General features: G+C 38.9%; 1 protein-coding gene across 3 annotated transcripts in view; it reads left to right on the forward strand.

Moving 5' to 3' along the window:
• Window positions 1–22,958, forward strand: part of TMEM64 (transmembrane protein 64) — an 82,177-nt gene that overhangs the window by 20,978 nt on the left and 38,241 nt on the right. Inside the window, exons 3-4 of one of the 3 annotated variants that reach the window (XM_060393525.1) lie at window positions 1,099–1,197; window positions 11,419–15,408. The exons of 1 other annotated variant lie outside the window; for it this stretch is intronic. In XM_060393525.1, the coding sequence (XP_060249508.1) occupies window positions 1,099–1,197; window positions 11,419–11,607 (288 nt within the window). In that variant the 3' untranslated portion in view covers window positions 11,608–15,408. Of the gene's footprint in view, window positions 1–1,098; window positions 1,198–11,418; window positions 15,409–22,958 lie in introns of those variants that run through there. One more of the 3 variants, XM_027973241.3, reaches the window with a different exon arrangement.

A 22,958-nucleotide genomic window follows, 5' to 3' on the forward strand; every position in this document is an offset into this window, starting at 1 on the left:
ACATTGATGTTATTTATAGTTTAATTTATTTCAGAGAGTATTAAATTTAGCTTAAAGAAGAGCCCCACTGTATAGGAACTTTGAACAAGGAGCTCTGCTCAAGATTTTGTGGCAGCCTGGATCAGAGGGGAGTTTGGGGGAGAATGGATACATGGATATTTATGGCAGAGTCCCTTTGCTGTCCTCCTGAAACTACCACAACATTGTCAATCAGCCGTACTTCAGTATAAAATAAAAAGTTTAAAAGAAAATGGAGAGGAGAAAGATGTCATCGTGAAGGGAAAATTAGCATGGGGGGGGGCGGGGATGAAGCACATGTTAAGGTTGAAAGAGTAAAGTATCATGTTGTTCTTGTTGTTCAGTAGCTAAGTCATGTCCAGCTCTTTGCGACCCCATGGACTGCAGCGTGCCAGAGTCTTGTCTCATTTCTGGATTTTCTGTCTTGTTCCACTGATCTATATTTCTAGTTTTGCGCCAGTACCATACTGTTTTGATGATTGTAGCTTTGTAATATAGTCTGTAGTCAGGGAGCTTGATTCCTCTAGCTCTTTTTCTTTCTTAAGATTGCTTTGACTATTTGGGGTCAAACTTCTTTTCCAATTTGGATTCCCTTTACTTCTTTTTCCTCTTTGATTGCTGTAGGTTAGACTTCCAAAACTGTGTTGAATGAATGTGGCAGTAGTGGACATCCTTCTGTTGTTCCTGATCTGGAGGGAATGCTTTCAGCTTTCCACCATTGACTATGATGCTAGCTATCAGTTTCTCATATATGACCTTTATTATATTGAGGTATGTACCCTCTGTGCCCACTTTCTGGAGACTTTTTACATAAATGAGTGCTGAATTTTGTCGAAAGCTTTTTCTGCATCTGTTGAGATGATCATATGAGATGACCCAGATAACCACTTTTCAGTTTGTTGATATGGTGAATCACATTGATTGATTTGCAGATGTTGAAAAATCCTTGCATCCCTGGGATGAATCCCATTTGATCATGTATTTTAATGTATTGTTTAATATGGATTGCTGTTATCTTGTTGAGGATTTTTGCATCTATATTCAGCAGTGATATAAGCTTGTAAATTTCTTTTTTTTAAGGTATCTTTGTCTGCTTTTGGTATCAGGGTGATGGTGGCCTCACAAAATGAGTTTGGAAGTTTTCCTTTCTCTGCAGTTTTTTGGAACAGTTTCAGAAGGGTAGGTGTCAACTCTTCTCTAAATGTTTGGTAAAATTCACCTGTGAAGCTGTCAGGTCCTGGACTTTTGTTTTTTGGGGAGGTTTTTAATCACAGTTTCAATTTTAGCGCTTGTGAGTAGTCTGTTCATATTTTCTGTTTCTCCCAGGTTCAGTCTAGGGAGATTGTGCCTTTCTGAGAATTTGTCTGTTTCTTCCAGATTGTCCAATTTATTGGCCCCATAGTAGTTTCTTGTGACACTTGCTTTTCTATGGAATCAGTTGTAACTTCTTCTTTTTCATTTCTTATCTTATTGATTTGAGTCCATTCTCTTATTTTTCTTGATGAATCTGACTAAAAATTTATCAAATTTGTTTATTTTTTCAAAGAACCAGCTTTTAGTTTCATTGATGTTTGCAGTTGTTTTCTTTTTCTCTATTGCATTTATTTCTGTTCTAATCTTTATGATTTTTTTTACTTCTAGTAACTTTAGATTTTGTTTGTTCTTTTCTCTGATTGTTTTAGGTATAATGTTACATTGTTTACTTGAGGTTTTTCTTGTTTCTTGAGGTAAGATTGTATTGCTATAAACTTCTCTCTTAGAATGGCTTTTGCTGCTTCCCATAAGTATTGAAATGTTGTGCTTTTGTTGTCATTTGTCTCTAAGTATTTTTATTTCCACTTTGATTTCTTTAGTGATCCTTTGGTTGTTTTGTAGCATATTGTTTCGCTGCCATGTGTTTTGTTTTTTTAGATTTTTTTTTTATATAGTTTATTTCTAGTCTCAGCATTTTGATCAGACAAGATGCTTGATTTTGATTTTCTTAAATTTACTAACGCTTGCCCTGTGGCCCAGCTTGTGATCAGTCCTGGAGAATATGCCTGTGCACTTGAGAAAAATGTGTAGTCTGCTGCTTTGGGATAGAATGCTCTATAAAGATCAAAAAAGCCCAGCTCAGCTGAAGTGTCATTTAAGCCCTTTGATTCCTTGTTAGTTTTCTGTCCAGATGATCAGTCCATTGATGAAAGTGGGTTATTAAAGTCCTGTGCTATGATTGTGTTACTGTTAGTGTCTCCCCTTATGGTTGTTAATATTTGCCTTACATATTGAGGTGATCCTACATTGGGTACATATATAGGTATTTATAAGTGTTAAATCCTCTTGGATTGAATATTTATAATTGTTAAATCCTCTTGGATTGAACCTTTGATCATTATGTAATGTCCTTTGTCTCTTATAACCATCTTTTTTATAAAGTCTGTTTTGTCTGATATGAGTATTGCCACACCAGCTTTCTTATGATTTCCATTCAGTTCAGTCAGTTCAGTTCAGTTCAGTCGCTCAGTCGTGTTCGACTCTTTGTGACCCCATGAATCGCAGCACGCCAGGCCTCCCTGTCCATCACCATCTCCTGGAGTTCACTCAGACTCACGTCCAGATTTCCATTAGTGTGGAATACTTTCTTCTCATCTCCTTACTTTCAGTCTGTAAGCATTCCTAGATCTGAGGTGGGTCTCTTGTAGACAGCTATATATATTGGGTCTTGTTTTTTTATCTACCCAGCAGTCTATGTCTTTTGGTTGGTGCATTTAGTCTGTTTACATTAAGGTAATTATTGATATGTGTGACCCTATTACCGTTTTCTTAATTGATTTTGGGTTTATTTTTTGTAAGTCTTTTCATTCTCTTGTGTTTCCTGACTAAAGAAGTTCTTTAGCATTTGTTGTAAAGCTGGTTTAGTGTTGCTGAATTCTCTTAACGTTTGTCTGTAAAGCTTTTGATTTCTGTATTAAATCTGGATGAGAGTCTTTCTGGGTAGAATATTCTGGGTTGTAGCTTCTTCCCTTTCATCACTTTGAATATATTGTATCATTCCCTTCTGGCTTGTAGAATTTCTTTTGAGAAATCAACTGATAACCTTACAGGAGTTCCCTTGTGTATTATTTATTATTTTTCCCTTATAGCTTTTAATATTTTATCTTTATCTTTAATCTTTGTTTACTATGTGTCTTTGTGTGTTCCTCCTTGGCTTTATCCTGCCTGGGACTCTCTGTGCTTCCTGGATTTTGTTGACTATTTCCTTTCCCATGTTAGGGAAGTTTTCCGCTGTTATCTCTTCAGATATTTTCTCTGGTCCTTTATCTTTCTCTTCTCCTTGTGGAACACCTATAATGTGAATGTTGGTATGTTTAATGCTGTCCCAGAGGTCTCTTAGGCTAGCCTGTCATCATTTTTTTTTTATTATTTTTTCTATATTCTTTTTTGCAGTAAGATTTCCACCATTCTATCCTCAACATCACTTATCTGTTCTTCTGCATCAGTTATTCTGCTATTGAATCCTTCTAGTGTATTATTCATCTCTGTGTTTGTTCTTGAGTTCTTCTAGGTCTTTGGTAAACATTTCTTGCATTTTCTCTATTCTTTTCCAAGATCCTGGATCATCCTCATTATCACTATCCTGAATTCTTTTTCTGTAAGGTTGCCTGTCTCCACTTCATTCAGCTGTTTTCTGGGAATTTATCTTGTTCCTTCATCTGGGATCTAATCCTAATTCTTTTCATTTTTATTAGCTTTCTGTGATTGTGTTTCTCATTCTGTACCTGCAGGACTGTAATTCTTGCTTCCTCAGTCTGCCCTTTGGTGGATGAGGCTAAGAGGATTCTGCAAACTTATGATGGGAGGGACTGGCTGTAGGAAATATCTGGGTCTTGCTCTGGTGGGCAGAGCCTGCTCAGTAAACCTTTAATACAGTTGTCTGCTCGTGGGTGAGGCTGTACTCCCTCCCTGTTAGTTGTTTGGCCCAAGGTGACCCAGCTCTGGAGTCTGCAGGGTCTGTGGTAGGGCTGATGGTGACTTCCAAGAGGGCTTAGACTACCAAGGAGCACCTCTTATGTCTGCTGCCACCAGTGCCCTCGTCCCTGCAGTGAGCCCCTGCCAACCCACACCTCAGGAGACCCTCAGATACTCCCAGGGAGGTCTGGCTCAATGTCTTGTGGGGTCACTGCTCCTTTGTCCTTGGTCCTGGTGAACACAAGGTTTTGTTTGTGCCCTCCAAGAGCTGAGTCTCTGTTTCCCCAGTCCTGTGGAAGTCCTGCAGTCAGATCCCTCAGGCCTTCAATGTCAGATTCCCTGGGATCTCCTAGTCCATTTCCTAGATCCCCAGGCTGGGAATCCTGATCTGGGCCTAGAACTTTCACGGCTGTGTGGGAACTTCTTTGGTATTATTGTTCTCCAGTTTGAGGGTCATCTGCCTGGTGGTTGTGGGAGTTTGATTTCATTGTGATTGTGCCCCTCCTGTCATCTCATTATAGCTTCTCTGTTGGACATGGAGTACCTTTCTTTGGGGGATTCCAGCATCCTTTTGTCAATGATTGTTCAAAACATAGTTGTGATTTTTTATCCTCACCCAGAGATCTCACCGTTGCTTCTTGACCCACATGCAGGTTTCACAGGAGATGAGTAAGGTAGTCTGGTACTCCCATCTCTTTAAGAATTTTCCATGGTTTGTTCTGAGCCACACAATCAAAGGCTTTAGCATAGTCAGTGAAGCAGAAATAAACCTATCTCTGGAGCTCCTCCCTTGCTTTCTCCATTATTCAAATGAATGTTGGCAATTTGATCTCTGGTTCCTCTGCCTCTTCAAAACCCAGCTTATACATCTGGAAGTTTTCAGTTCATGTACTGCTTTAGCCTAAGGTGAAGGATTTTCAGCATAACCTTGCTGTCCTGTGACATAAACACAATTGTACAGTAGTTAGAACACTTTCTGGCATTGCCCTTCCTCGGGATTGGAATGAAAACCGACCTTTTCCAGTCCTGAGAGTAGCCACTGCTGAGTTTTCAAAATGTGCTGACATATTGAGTGCAACACTTGAACAGAACTCAGTCTAAAACCTTTCAGGATTTTAAATCACTCAGCAAGAATTCCGTCACCTCCAGTAGATTGTTCATAGTGGTGCTTCCTAAGGCTTAGTGAAAGTCTCTCAGTCGTGTCCAACTCTTGGCAACCCCACAGACTGTACAGTCCATGGGATTCTCCAGGCCAGATTACTGGAGTGGGTAGCCTTTTCCTTCTCCAGGGGATCTTCCCGACTTAGGAATCGAACCGGTATCTCCTGCATTGCAGGCAGATTCTTTACCAACTGAGCTGTCAGGGAAGTCCCTCCTAAGGCTTACTTGACTTCATATTCCAGGATGTCTGGCTCTAGGTAAGTGATCACACCATCATGGTTATCCAAGTCATTAAGACCTTTTTTGTCTAATTGTGTGTATTCTTGCCACCTCTTCTTAATTTCTTCTGCTTTTGTTAGGTCCTTTCCATTTCTGTCCTTTATTGTGTCCATCTTTGCATGAAATGTTCCCTGGATATCTCCAGTTTTCTTGAAGAGATCTCTAGTCTTTCTGATGCTATTCTTTTCCTCTGTTTCTTTGCACTCTTCATTTAAGGGGGTCTTATCTCTCCCTGCTGGCTTCCCTGGTGGCTCAGAGGGTAGAATGTCTGCCTGCAAGGTGGGAGACTTGGGTTTGATCCCTGGGTTGGGAAGATCCCCTGGAGAAGGAAATGGCACCCCACTCCAGTACTCTTGCCTGGAGAATCCAACGGACGGAGGAGCCTGGTGCATGGGATTGACAAAGAATCAGACACGACTGAGCGATTTCACTCTCTCTCCCTGCTATTATCTGGAACTCTGCATTCAGATGGATATATCTTTCCCTTTCTCCTTTTGCTTTTGCTTTTTTTCTTTCCTCAGCAATTTGTAAAGCCTCCCCAGACAACCACTTTGCCTTCTTGTATTTCTTTTTCTTTGGGATGGTTTTGGATACTGCCTCCTATACAGTGTCACCAACCTCTGTTTCTTCAAGCACTCTGTCTGCCAGATCTGATGCCTTGAATCTACTCACTACCGCTACTATATAATCATGAGGGATTTGATTTAGGTTATACTTGAATGGCCTAGTGGTTTTCTCTACTTTTCAATTCAACCCTGAGTTTTGCAATAAGGAACTCATGATCTGAGCCACAGTCAGCTCCAGGTCCTGTTTTTGCTGACTGTATAGAGCTTCTGCATCTTTGGGTACAAAAAACATATTTAGCCTGATTCTGGTATTGACTGTCTCATGATGTCCAAATGTAGAATTGTCTCTCTGGTTGTAGAAAGCGTGTGTGCTGTGACCAGCGAGTTCTCTTCACAAAACTCTGTTCGCCTTCGTCCTACTTCATTTTGTACTCCAAGGCCAACCTTGCCTGTTTCTCCAAATATGTCTTGACTTCCTGCTTTTGCATTCTAATCCCTTGTGATGAAAAGGACATCTTTTTTAGTGTTAATTCTAGAAGGTATTATAGGTGTTCATAGAACTGGTCAACTTCAGCTTCTTCAGCCTCAGTGATTGGGGCATAGACTTTGATTGCTGTGGTGTTGAATGGTTTGCCTTGGAAACAAACCAAGATCATTCTGTTGTTTTTGAAACTGCACCACAGTACTGCATTTTGGACTATTTTGTTGACTATGAGGGCTACTTCACGTCTTCCAGGGGATTGTCATTCTTGCCCACAGTAGTAGCTCTAATGGTCACCTGAATTAAATTTGCCCATCCCCCTCCATTTTAGTCACCGATTCCGACGCTGTAATGTTCACTCTTGCCATCTCCTGCTTGACCATGTCCGATTTACCTTGATTCGTTGACCTAATGGGCTTCCCTGGTGGCTCAGATGGTAAAAAAAAAAACCTGCCTGCAGTGCATGCAACCCAGGCTTAATCCTTGGGTGAAGTAGGTCCCCTGGAGAAGGGAATGGCTGCCCACTCCAGGATTCTTGCCTGAAAACTTCCATGCACAGAGGAGCTTGATGGGCTACAGTTCATAGGGTCAAAAAACCTTCAAAGTTCCTGTGTAATATTCTTTATTGTGTTGGACTTTACTTTCACCACCAGACACATCCACAGCTAAGCACCGTTTCTGCTTTGGCCAGCCTCTTAAGTCTTTCTGGAGCTATTTCATTGCCCTTTACTCTTCCCCAGAAGCATACTGGACACCTTCAAACCCGGGGAGCTCATCTTTCATTTCATATTTTTTTGTCTTTTCATACTGTTTATGGGGTTCTCCTGGCAAGAATACTGGAGTGGTTTGCTATTTCCTGCTCTAGTGGACCATCAGGTAGTACTCTTCACTGTCATCCGTCATCTTGAGAGGCCCTGCATGGCATGGCTCATAGCTTTATTGAGTTACACAAGCCCCTTTGCCATGACAGAGCTATGATCCATGAAGGAGTTAGTATCATAAGGTTCCTCATACTTGGTAGAAGTAAGCCACAAATTTGCCTCCCAATATAGCCACCTAAGCCACCCAGAGAGAATCCAGAATGTCCATAACATTAGAGCAGTACCACATAGATATTCAGAGGAAGGCACAACTCTTCATTGTACTGAAATCCAACATAGATTCCATGGTTTGTCAACTTAGTCTTTTCCATATATTTTTGTATGTATTCATCAACCAAAACCCAGTCCTGGATAAATCCAAGTTTTGATCTGCTTTTACACCTGCTCTTTTGGGGAAGTAATGCATCCAAGCAGACTGGTGATATTTAATTTGCGGTTGCAAACCTTCAGCTGGTTTCTCAACACGCTGTATATTCTGTTCCTTCATCTTCCCATTTCTGCATTTTTCTTGATGACTTTCAAACTTCTCCTCACTCCCCTCACAAATTTTTCCTCCTGCCCCAACTTCCTTCTTCATTCGCAACAGATTGCCTTTTTTGCTTAACAGAAAAATCAAAAGCCTTCAAATGAGAAACCCCTCAATTTACAGCTATGAAATCTCCTAACCTTCTTATGTTCTGCTTATACTCTCGGCCTGCTTTTCAGTTAACAGTGGAAGAAATCACTTTCTGTATGCCTTCTTGTATAAGGCTGTCTTTCTACTTGTTTGATTCTTTTGTTTTAGTAGGGAAACTTTGTAAAAAGGTTTTGTTTTGTATTATTTTAACACTTCACTGGGCTGTTAGGAAGAGTCAGTATAAATTTCCAAGCCCTGGACTCCAGAAAGGCATCTGGAGAAAATCCCATGTAAAGATGTAGGCAATTCACCCTTGAGGGGAACCTGAAAAACTTTTTCACTAGTTCTAAACTTAGTTTCTATGGCTTTGCCAAATCCTTCCCTCAAGCTTTCATCTCTAAGCTTCTCTAAATCAGATACACTTTTCAGTTCTCATCTTAGCAAGCTAAAACTCATGACTGTGCTTTTTAAAAACATTTTCTTCTCTTAGCTTCTTTGACACCACTATCTTGAGCTTTTTCACTGTTTTCCTGGCTCATTTATCAGCACCTCCTCCTTTTACTCCTAACTTGGTCCTCCTCAAGACTCTAGCCAAAGCTTTTTAGTCTCACTCTGAAAACTTTTCTTCTTGGCAAATGCAGTTACTATGGTGGCTACTATTATTAAGGACATTGTGAGGGCTCCTTAATATGCATCTTCAGCTTAGTCTTCTTTCCATACCTTTAGACCCATTCACCGAATTGCTTCGGATATCTAATTGGCACCTCAAATTCAGCATATCCAGAGCAGAACTTAGCATCTCATTCACACCCTCTCCCAACTAGGTAACTAACTAACATTTTTCCATCTCTTTTTATGGTATTACCATCCACATAGTATCAGACTTAGGGTGTTCAATAAGTATAACTACATTTTTCAGAGAGATAACATATTAGAGAACAATGACAAGATTTAAAGGCCTACCTTTAAAATAACTGATTTGAAGGGAACCCTTCGGCAGTGTTGCTGGGAATGTAAATTGGTACAGCCACTATGGAGAACAACATGCATGCCAAGTTGCTTCCATCATGTCTGACTCTTTGCGACCCCATGAACCGTGCCCCACCAGGCTCCTCTGTCCATGGGATTCTCCAGGCAAGAATACTGGAGTGGGTTGCCATGCCCTCCTCCAGGGGATCTTCCTGACCCAGAGGTTGAACTCAAATCTCTTAACATCTGCTGCATTGGCAGGCGAGTTCTTTACCACTAGCGCCATCTGGGAAGCCCAGAAAACAGTATAGAGGTTTCTTAAAAACCTTAAAACTACCATATGCTCTAGCAGTCCCATTCCTGGGCATATATACAGAGAAAACCATAATCCGAAAGTGTACATACACCCCGTTCATTGCAGCACTCTTTACAATAGCCAAGACATGGAAGCAACCCAGATGTCCATTGACAGGGGGATGGTTAAAGAAAATGTGGTACATACACATCCTGAAATACTATTCAGCCATACAAAGAATGGAACAGTGCTGTTTGCAGCAACATAAATGGACCTAGAGATGATCATACTAAGTGAAGTAAGTCAGACAGAGAAAGACATATATGTATTCCTCATGCTGCTGCCACTGCTGCTAAGTCGCTTCAGTCGTGTCCGACTCTGTGCGACCCCATAGACGGCAGCCCTCCGGGCTCCGCCATCCGTGGGATTCTTCAGGCAAGAACACTGGAGTGGGTTGCCATTTCCTTCTCCAATGCATGAAAGTGAAAAGTGAAAGGGAAGTCACTCAGTCGTGTCCGACCCTCAGCGACCACATGGACTGCAGCCCACCAGGCTCCTCCGTCCATGGGATTTTCCAGGCAAGAGTACTGGAGTGGAGTGCCATTGCCTTCTCTAATATTCCTCATATGTGGAATTTAATTTAAAAAAAAGATGCAATAAACTTATTTACAAAACGGAAACAGACTTACAGACATTGAAAGCAAACTTAGAGTTACAAAAGAGGAGATGAGTAGAGGATAAATCAGGAGCTTGGGATGAACACACAAACACTGCTATATATAAGGTAGATAACCTACTGTACAGCACAGGAAGCTATTCAGCATTCTTTGGTAACCTATGTGAGAAAAGAATCTGAAAAAGAATGAATAGACACCTGAAACGAACACAATACTGTAAATCAACTATAATAAAATTTAAAAAAGAAAAAAATTTAAATATGGGTGAAAATTAATTATCTTTGTCTCCTGTAGCATAAAAAATAAGATTAAATAACTACTTTGCTTAGAATTGTATTGAGAAATGAGTACTCACTTAATGTACATCTCTTGTACAAGTTCCAGGTTCCCTCATCACCTTCCCCCTCCACCCTCAACATTTGTACCTGGAGTATTTCTCCCATAAAAGTATAGGTAGGCTTAATTGAAACAGTATTGTATTTCAGGATCACTATGCTTAGAGCAGCTTTTGAAAGCGTGCTGAAACATTAAACAACATCTACTGAGAATATTTTGCTCCAAACCCTGAAGAACTGCTTTACAAATGAACTTTGGAATAAATATCATTTAGAAGATGTAGACTGCTTAGACAGTCATTGTGCTGAATTGTTTGTAGAATGTTTAAGTACAGAGGGAGCACAGCCTCTGGACAGCGGGAGAAGCCCACGTGGTTTAAAGGCGCTTGAAATCAGATCACTAAGTGAGCGGCTGAACTGAGACTACAGCCTGGGGTGCTTTTTCTATTCCTTTTACTGGAATTTTTCCCCTTACCTTGTTCCTGTGTTTTTAGTTTGAAAAGTGTAGACAATTTCATGTTCACAATCTCTTGTTAATTTCTTTTAAAGCTTATTGGCATTTCATTTTTCAAATGTTGTAATATTTTTAATTTCAGCTGCACCAGGTAGGTCGTTTGCAAATGGTAGTGTTTCTAAGTTAACTTAAAAATACCTACAGACATTTATAGTTTTGCACAGAAGTAATACTACATTAATTACATTAACAAAGTTTAGCCAACTTTATCTCTATTGTAGAAATATATTTTTTTTTATTCCTTGAAGGAAACTTTTTGATAGAAAGAAACTTGACATGTATCAAACACACATCATTTAATATGGACTAAAAGGTATATATGCTTGCTTTGTGTTAGCCTGACACTATATTATGAACACCCAGGAGATTTTGGCCCTCCACACCCAGCAGACAAAAGAATAAATAAATAACACCTTTGTGTAAACTATTTAAAAATGTTAACTTACTGTATTTGAAAACTGTCCTGTTTGAAACATTTCTGACAATATTTATTGGCTTAGAAATGTTCTGCCTTTTTACTATGTAAAACGTTGTTAACTGTAATGTTTTATTTTTATTCACAGATTATTATAAATATCCTGTTTGAAACATTTCTAAGACAATATTTATTGGCTTAGAAAGTTCTCCCTTTTTACTATGTAAAATATTATTAACTGTAATTTTTATTTTTATTCACAGATTATTATAAGTATAGGCCTCATGTTTTATGTAGTTCATCGAGCTCAAGTGGAATTGAATGCAGCTATTGTAGCTTGCGAAATGGAACTGAAAACCTCTCTGGTTAAAGGCAATCAACCAAATATCAGTGGCTCTTCATTCTACAAGAGGACCCTAACATTTTCTGGAGATGGAATCAATATTGTATGATTCTAATGAAATGTGTAATTGTCAAGAGCCTAGTGTGCTGTCTGAGATCTAGCGATTCCCTTACTACTGGGCAGGGATGCAAGTTTTAATTGTATTATGGCACACACACACACACACACACAGACAGACACTCACACACACAAATGACTAGTTTTTAAATTGCACATTTTTTAAAAACAGGAATCATTTTCCGGATACATAAGTGTAAATGTAGATGCAATTTTGGCTGTAGCTCTTTATCATTTATTATGCCCATAGTGGCCTATAAGTCTGCACTTTAGGTTTTGGGGTTTGTTTTTTTTTTTTCATTATTTTCTTTATGAGTACTTATGAACAGAAAAATAATCCAAATATTTTTCTGCTTAGTGTCTTCATTTATAAAGACTATGAATAATTGTATGTGTCTTTCCTGCTTATAAAAATGAGTAAAAGTATGCAATTTTAAATGTATAATATTATTGGATGTTCTTTGCTTTCATAGTGTTTCCAGAAAGGGTAAATGATATCTTGTTTTGTTTTTTTAAATGTTTTAGTTGGAACCGCTTTGCTTTCCTTTTCCTTGCTAGTTAGAAAATAGACATGAACTTTTGTTTAAATGTATTTTTGCAAGTATCAAATTGTTACACCTATACACACAAGTTTAAATCCTACATTGTGGGACTGAAGTGCTCTTAAGATACCTTTTTTAATTTTTGCTGTGTAATATGCAAAGCGAAAGGGAAATTATTTAATGAGTAGTGTCTCAAATTAGAACTTGTGTTCTAATTTCACGCCATTGGTTTTAGCCTCCTTAGGTCTTCCATCAAAGGGCTGTCCTATTACAGTCTTACTGAAAATTTTATTAAACTTCTTTTCTTTTTGTATTCATTATTAGGCTTTGAAATAAAGATGTTATTCCTTTAAAGTGGTGGGCTTGCAGTCACTGAAGATGTCACTCTGGTGGCCTTGTTTGATCAAAATGCCTATCTAAAAAATTGAGCTTTAAAATCAGGTTTATAATTCTGTTGAAGTACATATATATTTGTCCCCATAGTCTTCAGCTTTAAAACTGTACATAATGTTATCTTGATGCCCAGATTTGTATTGTTATATTTGCCCTACTGTAGAGTAGGCTTATTTTGTTTGCTTTTTGGTACTTGTTTTCCTCTGATAAGACTCAGGAATTCTGAAATGTGAAATTAAGTCTCAATTCTTTTTCCTGTAGAATGAATTGAGTATATTTATTAATAGTACTTATGTGTATAGAATATAATAATTTGGTATACGATTCATATGATATTCATTTATCACCTTATATTTTTAAAGTAGCTTAATTGTGATCTTAATGATTAGTTTATTTTACAGTAGAGATTATCTATATAAATGCAGATTTTCTGGTAAGTATCTGTTTTTTAGCTATGAAGGTGCCACCTTATCAGACACCTCCCATTTGCCTTTTCTTTAGGGTAAAATCTTTGCCCTGATTTACTAAAGTGCAAAAGATTTATTTGGAAGCAATTATTTTAATTTTATGCTACGGATGCATTTAATCATTTTAGTATATAAATTTTTGCCCTGTTGCAGGTATAATTATTTCCCTTTCCTTCATAATGAATAAGTTTTCTCACCTTTGAATAACACTGAAGTTTGTTTTTATGTCTGTACCAAGTTCTTCTTGGTATAGTCCAGATGATTTTATAGGGACCTGGGTCTATAGCAGTCAACTGACCTACAAATCTTTCCTTCTTTTATTCATAGAAAAATACCATTGAAATGTTGTTATTCTTTTTAAAATCCTAATTAATTGTTTAGTTTCTTTAATAATTATTTTAGTTTAATTATCCGAATAAACAGTGATTTGATTTATTCTTGTCTAACTTGAAAATATTTATCTTGTGCTTTCTGTTTGTTAAGTTTTTTTATAAAGAAATTAATAATTTAAGATCACTACTTTCATACACTTGTATTACACTTCATGTATTTTGAAGTGCATTTATTTACTTTGGCATTTTGTAACTTGAATAATTTTGCCAAATGAAAAACTTTTGGTAGTTTGTCATGAGTTTTTCCAACTGTTGCATTTTGCTTAGTACTTAAATATGTAAAGGTAAAAGAGAAGTAATTTTTCTATATTCTGCCAACATGATTTTATATAATAAAATCATCCATTTTTACTTAAAATAGTATGGATGTACTATTTTTAACACATTAATCTAAAACTGCAGTTTTCCTTTTGTTCATCATTTCCAGCCTCCACATAAACTGTTATCCCTTATAATCATGCTGTTTGATAGCTACATTTGGTTGCTGGTTTTTTATTAATATATGTGCTATCTATAAATTGTACAAAACATGCTGTATTGTACAAAACATGTACAATGTTATAGTCTTTCCATCTTTAACCCCACATGCCATATTTCTGGCAGCAACAAATTTCTATAGGTTCCTTTTTATGTTGCCCTAATATTGCCTCCAGTCATAGAGTATATATTAATACATATATTATATATTGGATTTCTTAAATATATATATTTATATATATATAAATTATATATTGGATTTTTTATTTCTCAAATCATTTAAAGTACAGTTAAAGTTGCTTTATGCTTATTTTTAAAAGCACGCAATACACTTGTTTCAAACCTTTTGAAAGATAAGTGCTGTTTTTAATTCTTTGGACCTTTTCCTTAGTTTTCCACATTTTCTGGTTTGTTATTAATGATTTTGTTTACTCTTTGCCAAGTTTTGTCTCGTGAATTATTTTTAAACAGCAGCATCCCCTTTTAAAAACATGTACATAATAATTTACTAAATGTTTTCATGTCCATTTTCATTTGATCATGTGATTTGTGAAATAACTTGAAATCTATACTTTGGTTTGTGAAAATAATAGAACCAAATGTCTGTCGTTAGAATGTATATTTTGAGTTTATGTTCAGAAGTGAGTTGTGGATTTATTCAGAGCCAGCCATACTCCCTTTGTATGTACTTTGTAACCAGTTGCAAACCTTTCAAAGAAGACTTTCCCATGATCGGATCAAGCTTATGACTATAAAGCATTTCCTTCCTTGAGAAGCTATATAATTCAGTATCTACTCTTATTTACCATTGCTGTAACTGAGCTAAGTGGTGGAGGCTATTAACATATACCAGTATGCGTCTGTTAATGTGCAGTGCTGATTGGAACTATTCTTAGGAAAGGTGCTGTGGCTTATATACATCTACGTTTGTAGGACTGTCTTGTAGAATGCTGAAAGTTGCTAAGTATATGCTAGGTTGATACAGGTAAATTCTGAGGTGCATGGTGAATCCATGGCTGTTCAAAACCAGTCACCATGTGCAGAGAAAAAGAGAGGTTTAATGAGGACCTCAGGAATAATGATACTAAGTTGTTGACTTCAGTGATGGAATTTTGTTTCAAACACAAGCCGCTTAGTGTACCAGAATAGTGGTCAGAATAACGCTAGTTGGTTTTTAAATTTTACATTGCTGATTCTATTAATAATAAACTACTTAGGATATACTTTTTAATGGTCATGTCTTTAACCTGAAAAACTTAAAAGAAGTGGAATACTTGTTCCACAGGATATTTAAAACTAAGGAATTCCAATAACCTCGGATATGTTGAACATAAACTGTTAACTGATTAAGCAACTGAATTATAACTTGGTACTTCTGAATGGCAAAGTGATCACTGTAAACTATTTTCTAAGGTAGCTGAAGGTTTAAAATAGATAATTCTAAAGGTAAATCAGTAAAATCTCTTGATAATTGGTATCCTAAATCACTTGTGTGCCTGAGAAAATAAAAGGTTATGTTTTATTTTCCTTTTCTCTTCTCTTACTTCCCCTCTGTAATTTAATGAATTTAGGGTCATTTGCAAGGGGAGGGAGCAATTCGGGAGGAATGGTGTACATGTTTCTAAAAGTGATTATGCTCATATTGGCCCTAGATGAGGATGGTTATGGTTATGGCAGAGGCCCTGTTGGAGAAATCATTTTGGTATCTTACACTGGCACGCAACCTTCAGTGTGCTTTTTCTCCTAACATCCCCAAATCATGAAATGCTACCTGCCAGTCAAATAACAGTTATTTGCCCAGGCTATAGAAATGTTTATGATGCCTTTCATAATGTTAAACGACGTTTACCAATCTTAATTTCCTATTGATGTCTACCCTGTTTCTATGACTATTTCCTAAGGGCCTGTTCCAGCTACCATAAAACTTTCTTCTTAGTACTTGGAATGACATTGTCCTTGTTGGTGTGTTTAGTTCAGTTGCTCAGTTGTGTCTGACTCTTTGTGACCCCATGAACCGCAGCACACCAGGCCTCCCTGTCCATCACCAACTCCCGGAGTTCACCCAAACCCATGTCCATCGAGTCAGTGATGCCATCCAACCATCTCATCCTCTGTCGTCCCCTTCTCCTCCTGCCCTCAGTCTTTCCCAGCATCAGGGTCTTTTCAAATGAGTCAGCTTTTCACATCAGGTGGCCAAAGTATTGGAGTTTCAGCTTCATCAGTCCTACCAATGAACACCCAGGACTGATCTCCTTTAGGATGGACTGGTTGGATCTCCTTGCAGTCCAAGGGACTCTCAAGAGTCTTTTCCAACACCACAGTTCAAAAGCATCAATTCTTCGGCTTTCAGCTTTATAGTCTTTCTTTATGGTCCAACTCTCACATCCATACATGACTACTGGAAAAACCATAGCCTTTGTTGGCAAAGTAATGTCTCTGCTTGTTAATATACTGTCTAGGTTGGTCATAACTGTCCTTCCAAGGAGTAAGCATCCTTTAATTTCATGACTGCAATCACTTCCTGTAGTTTCTGACACTGTTTCTCCAACTATTTGCCATGAAGTGATGGGACTGGATGCCATGATCTTAGTTTTCTGAATGTTGAGGTTTAAGCCAACTTTTTCACTATTCTCTCTAACTTTCATCAAGAGCTGATCCCATACTGTTGCATGTACACTTTTCCTAGACATTTTAGATCAGAATTGCTTGCTAGAGCACAAATAGGCTACCACACATTGCAGGTTGCCTTCAGCTGGGGTGGTGCAGTGGAGCACTCGTTGAATAAATATGTTGGCTGTGTGTGTATTCGTTACGCAGGGCTGTACAGTACTTTCTGCCATGGTCACCTTCCTTGGTTGAGGGTGCCTATCCGTACTCAGAGTGTGGGGAAAACATATCTTAATACCAACTGTATTATGAGTTAAATATTGAACATTTTTAGGGAAAGCATTGTAGGTGTGATAGTGTTAAAACAGGGTGTATATATGGTAAATTTGTATTTAGTAATTCTGTCATGTTTCAGTGAAGTTGATTATCCAAATTAAGTGATATTACTGCCTTAAAAGTGACTACTATTCTGTGGGTTAACCCACTATTTGAAAGGCTTAAAAATTACAAAATATGCATGAAATGGGATAGAGAAGAGTGAGTAGAATACATTTTGAACCAAAAAAAAAGAGCAATTTGAGAATTACATAGTTCTAAAAGTAGGTATACATTTAGACTGGTATATTTTAATAAAAGTATTTTTATCCTAGGATGGCATAAAACTCATAACCACCATAAAGTAGAAACCTTGAGTGGATTCATTTATTCTGCCTTTCATAGTTTAAAGCCATTTTCAGTAGAAATGTTTTGAGACATGGTCTGTTTCATACTCATTATTTCTTAAAATCCAGTTCCCAAGTTGACCAAAGCTGGAAGGACAGGGAACCTGAGTAGTTTTCCGCTAAGTCTTTTCAGTTCATTTGTTCAGTCACTAAGCTGTGTCCAGCTCTTTGCAATTGCATGAGCTGCAACACACCAGGCTTCCCTGTCCTTCACTGTCTCCCAGAGTTTGCTCAAACTGATGTCCATTGACTCGGTGGTGCCATCTAACCATCTCATCCGCTGTCTCCCTCTTCTCCTCCCCCCTACAATCTTTCCCAGCATCAGGGTCTTTGCCAGTGAGTCAGCTGTTCACATCAAGTGGCCAAAGTATTGGAGCTTCAGTTTCAGCATCAGTCCTTCCAATGAATATTGAGGGTTGATTTCCTTTAGGATTAACTCATTTGATCTCCTTGCTGTCCAAGGGACTCTGAGAGTCTTCTCAAGTACCACAGTACCACAGTTCGAAAGCATCAGTTCTTCAGTGCTCAACATTTGTTATGGTCTAACTCTCTCATCCATACATGGCTACTGGAAAAACCATAGCTTGGACTAAAGAGACCTTTGTTGGCCAAATGATGTCTCTATTTTTAATATGCTGTCTAGGTTTGTCATAGCTTTTCTTCCAAGGAGCAAGCGTCTTTTAATTTCATGGCTGCAGTCACCATCCACGGTGATTTTGGAGCCCAAGAAAAAAGAAATCTGTCACTGTTTCCACTTTCTTCCTGTCTGTTTGCATGAAGTAATGGCACCATATGCCATGATCTTAGTTGTTTGAATGTTGAGTTTTAAGCCAGCTTTTTCAGTCTCCTCTTTTAGCCTCATCAAGAAGCTCTCTAGTTCCTCTTCACTTTCTGCCATTAGAGTGGTATCATCTGCATATCTGAGGTTGATACTTCTCCTAGTAGTCTTGATTCCAGCTTGTCATTCATCCAGCCCAACATTTTGCATGATGTAATCTGTATATAATCTGCATATAATCAGCCATGAAACTAAAAGATGGTTCCTCATTGGAAGAAAAGCTATGACTAACCTAGACAGTATATTAAAAAGCAGAGACATTACTTTGCCAACAAAGGTCTGTCTAGGCAAAGCTATGGTTTTTCCAGTAGTCATGTATGGATGTGAGAGTTGGACTATAAAGAAAGCTGAGCACCAAAGAACTGATGCTTTTGAACTGTGGTGTTGGAGAAGGCTCTTGAGAATCCCTTGGACTGCAAGGAAATCCAACCAGTCCATCCTAAAGGAGATCAGTCCTGGGTGTTCATTTGTAAGACTGATGTTGAAGCTGAAACTCCAATATTTTGAGCACCTGATGAGAAGAACTGACTCATCAGGAAGAGACCCTGATGCTGGGAAAGATTGAAGGCAGGAGGAGAAGGGGACGACAGAGGATGAAATGTTTGGATGGCATCACCTACTCAATAGACACGAGTTTGAGTAAGCTCTGGGAGTTGGCAAAGGACAGGGAAGCCTGGTGTGCTGCAGTCCATGGGGTCACAAAGAGTTGGACACGACTGAGCGAATGAACTGAATCTGCATATAATTTAAATAAACAAGGTGACGGTAAACAGCCTTGACTACTCCTTTCCCAGTTTTGAACTTTCCATTGTTTCATGTCCATTTCTAACTATTGCTTCTTGTCCTGCATACAGGTTTCTCCAGAGGCAGATATAGTGGTTTGGTATTCCCACCTGTTTAAGAATTTTCCTCAGTTTGTTTGCTCCACACAGTCAAAGGCTTTAGCATAGTCAGTGAAGCAGAAGTCCAGTGTTTTTCTGGAATTCCCTTGCTTTCTCTATAATCCAATGGATGTTGGCAATTTGATCTCTGGTTCTTGTGCCTTTTCTAAATTCAGCTTGTACATCTGGAAGTTCTCAGTTCACATACTGTTGAAGCCTAGCTTGAAGGATTTGGGGCATTACCTTGCTAGAATGTGAAATGAGTGTAATTGTGTGGTACTTTGAACATTCTTTGCAATGACTCTTTCGGATTGGAATGAAAACTGGTTTCATTGGAATGAAAAAGAATAGACATGTATTAGTCGCTCAGTCATGTCCAACTGTTTGTGACCCCATGGACTGTAGCCTGCCAGGCTCCTCTGTCCATGGGGATTCTTCAGGCAGAAATACTGGAGTGGGTTGCCATGCCTTCCTCCAAGAGATCTTCCCAACACAAGGATTGAATCTGGGTCTCCCACATTTTGGGAGGATTTTTTTTACTATCTGAGCCACCGAGGACTCCCAGGTACATGTATATGTATAGTTAAACCACTTTGCTGTTCAGTTGAAACTATCACCACATCAACTATGCTCCAATATAAAAGAAAAAGGTGAAAAATATGGAGAGAATAGGAATGCTGTCTTAATAAGGAAAAACTTGGGCTGTTTAGAAGCCCTTGCACAGAACTGAAGTGAATTTGGGGACTTCACATCATTTCAATGCCAGGATGAAATATTCTAAACTGAATAGAATCCCTGGGTCCCTTAGAGACAGCACAGAGGAACACAACTGGCAATCCTAGCTGGTTTAAATCAAAGTGTAGTGATGCATAAACACTTCCCCTCAAGTGTTTTCACTATGTTTAAAATGATTTGCTCACAATGCATTAAGCATGGAAGCTCATCTGAAAGTGTGCTTTGTGGTTTTCCTGATTTTACCTCAATACAACTTTTCAGGTAAAGGTAAGTGTTGCAGGTGAGTCAAAAAGGAAAATAAAATTTCCCCTTGGTTGCAATGGCCAGAGAATGATTGCCTAATTACACATTACTCTGGTTTAGAAACTTGGTGGGTGCAATCCTTGGAACTTTATAACTCTGTTGCTGCAGGAACTGTGAATTCAGTGCTGAGGGTATTGTATTCTTTGTTGGGCTTCCCCAGTGGCTCAGCAGTAAAAGAATCCACCTGTGATGTAGGATACACAAGTTCAATCCCTGGGTCTGGAAAATCCCCTGGAGAAGAAAATGGCAACCCACTCCCGTTATCTTGCCCAGAAAATCCCATGGACAGAGGAACCTGGCGGGCTATAGTCCATGGGGTCACAGAAGAGCTGGACACAGCTGAGTGACCAAACTGGGTATGTGGTTCACATGAGATGCCAGGGAAAGCAATTGAAAATGCGTGCCCGGGGTTGCATGGAAAGATTCAGATGGAAGATTTGTGTTAAGGGCCATCTACTTTTAGCCTTAGGCATGAAAGAGACCTCTCCAAGGAATAAAGTGAAAAGGTAAACTAAAGGACACATTGCCTGCATAACCAGCCTTCACAGGAGAAAGGCAGGCAAAAAAAGAGAGAGTCCACCCTGGTCTCCATGATATCCTTGAACCCACCCAGCATAACCCCCTGAGGGCTTGTACCTTCCATCCTTACATGGAATTCTCTTCCCACAGAGGCAGAGTTGCTTCCTTTATGGCCTGTAATATACTGTGAATGTTTCTGATGCTTTGTTCACCATAGACTATGACATGTGATCAAGTAGTCTCACCTGCTACATAATAAATATTTAGTGATTGAATGAATGGGAGAAGTGGGTTAAAAAGATTGTGTTCAGTGCCATATTTTAGAAATCAAGATCTTGGAGTTCTCATATGTTGGTCAGAAAATGTTACTTCACAGAAAATACAACCCAGTACTCATTGTGTTCCAGGCATTCCTGAAACAAAAGCCAGACATTTTAAAGACTGTCAAGAAAACTCGGAGTCTCCATTTCTTGGTTCTGGTTTTCTGAGTATTGGCCTCATCTTCAAGCAGGTTTTTATTAAGTAGTAGCAAAGTCAACACTCCTTCAAAATGATTCTGTCTCTGCTGCAGTCATTTACCCACCTCTAGGTGGAGGTTGGGCCCCTGTTGGATTATCCAGGTAGAGATGGGAACGGTTTTGAGAGCAGAGTATGATATGAGAGCAACATCAAAAGTAAGAAGTCCATTCTTGAAATCATAACAGAGGCCATCAGTTGGCACTATAATTAGAAACAATAGTAGGAAACAGGGAAAGAAGAAATGCATTCTGCCCCTCCTCCATCTTACTGTCAAATTCCACGCTATACTGTCAGAAAGATGGATGCTGGCCTCTGAGTTTGCTTTTGTTGTGTGTATTCAGTTAAGTTGCTCAGTTGCGTCCAACTCTTTGCGATCCCATGAATCACAGCACGCCAGGCCTCCCTGTCCATCACCATCTCCCGGAGTTCACTCAGATTCACGTCCATCGAGTCAGTGATGCCATCCAGCCATCTCATCCTCTGTCGTCCCCTTCTCCTGCCCCCAATCCCTCCCAGCATCAGAGTCTTTTCCAATGAGTCAACTCTTTGCATGAGGTAGGCAAAGTATTGGAGCATCATTCCTTCCAAAGAAATCCCAGGGCTGATCTCCTTCAGAATGGACTGGTTGGATCTCCCTGCAGTCCAAGGGACTCTCAAGAGTCTTCTCCAACACCACAGTTCAAAAGCATCAATTCTTTGGCGCTCAGCTTTCTTCACAGTCCAACTCTCACATCCGTACATGACCACAGGAAAAACCATAGCCTTGACTAGACGGACCTTAGTCGGCAAAGTAATGTCTCTGCTTTTGAATATGCTATCTAGGTTGGTCATAACTTTTCTTCCAAGGAGTAAGCGTCTTAATTTCATGGCTGCAGTCACCATGTGCAGTGACTTTGGAGCCCAAAATAATAAAGTCTGACACTATTTCCACTGTTCCCCCATCTATTTCCCATGAAGTGATGGGACTGGATGCCATGATCTTCGTTTTCTGAATGTTGAGCTATAAGCCAACTTTTTCACTCTCCTCTTTCATCAAGAGGCTTTTTAGTTCCTCTTCACTTTCTGCCATAAGGGTAGTGTCATCTGCATATCTGAGGTTATCGATATTTCTCCCGGCAGTCTTGATTCCAGCTTGTGTTTCTTCCAGTCCAGCGTTTCTCATGATGTACTCTGCATAGAAGTTAAATAAGCAGGGTGACAATATACATCCTTGTCGTACTCCTTTTCCTATTTGGAACCAGTCTGTTGTTCCGTGTACAGTTCTAACTGTTGCTTCCTGACCTGCATACAGATTTCTCAAGAGGCAGGTCAGGTGGTCTGGTATTCCCATCTCTCAGAATTTTCCACAGTTTATTGTGAGTGTGAGATTCTGTAAATGAAGGAGAGTTGAAAAAGCATCACCTGAGAATAAAGCCGCTTGTCAGAACACTGAGCTTCAGTGTTTTTATTTATTTAAACCTTGCCTTTGGTTTGATATGGAAATATACATCTAATATAAATGTTTTATAAAATTTTTTAAAAGTTCTCTAAAGTCTTATGTATATAATGCTGTAGGTATAGCATGAGCTTTGTAAACAGGCCCAGGTTCAAAGCCCCCTATACCATTTACTATCTGTGTGGAGTCCAGATAGATGACTTAGGTTTTTATGTTTCATTCTCTGGTACTTAATTTTAAGAGTTATCTACAAGAATGGGTGAAAAGCATTTAGCACATTGTCCAGTGCAATTGTCAACACCATACATTTTTATGTCAACTTAAAAAAATGGTCGCAATCTAAAAGTTGAGAGGTCTTATTCAGTGGGGATTTTTAGGACGTCAAGCCCAAGAGCCAGCATCTCAAGTAACCTTGAGAGAACTGCTCCAAGGATGTGAGGAGAGGAGCCAGGTTATATAGAAGTTTTGCGACAAAAGGCAGGTAGTCTGAACGTCAAAATTATTGTTAATTAA

Source organism: Ovis aries, chromosome 9 (genome assembly GCF_016772045.2).
Source record: "Ovis aries strain OAR_USU_Benz2616 breed Rambouillet chromosome 9, ARS-UI_Ramb_v3.0, whole genome shotgun sequence".
NCBI classification, from domain to species: domain Eukaryota; kingdom Metazoa; phylum Chordata; class Mammalia; order Artiodactyla; family Bovidae; genus Ovis; species Ovis aries.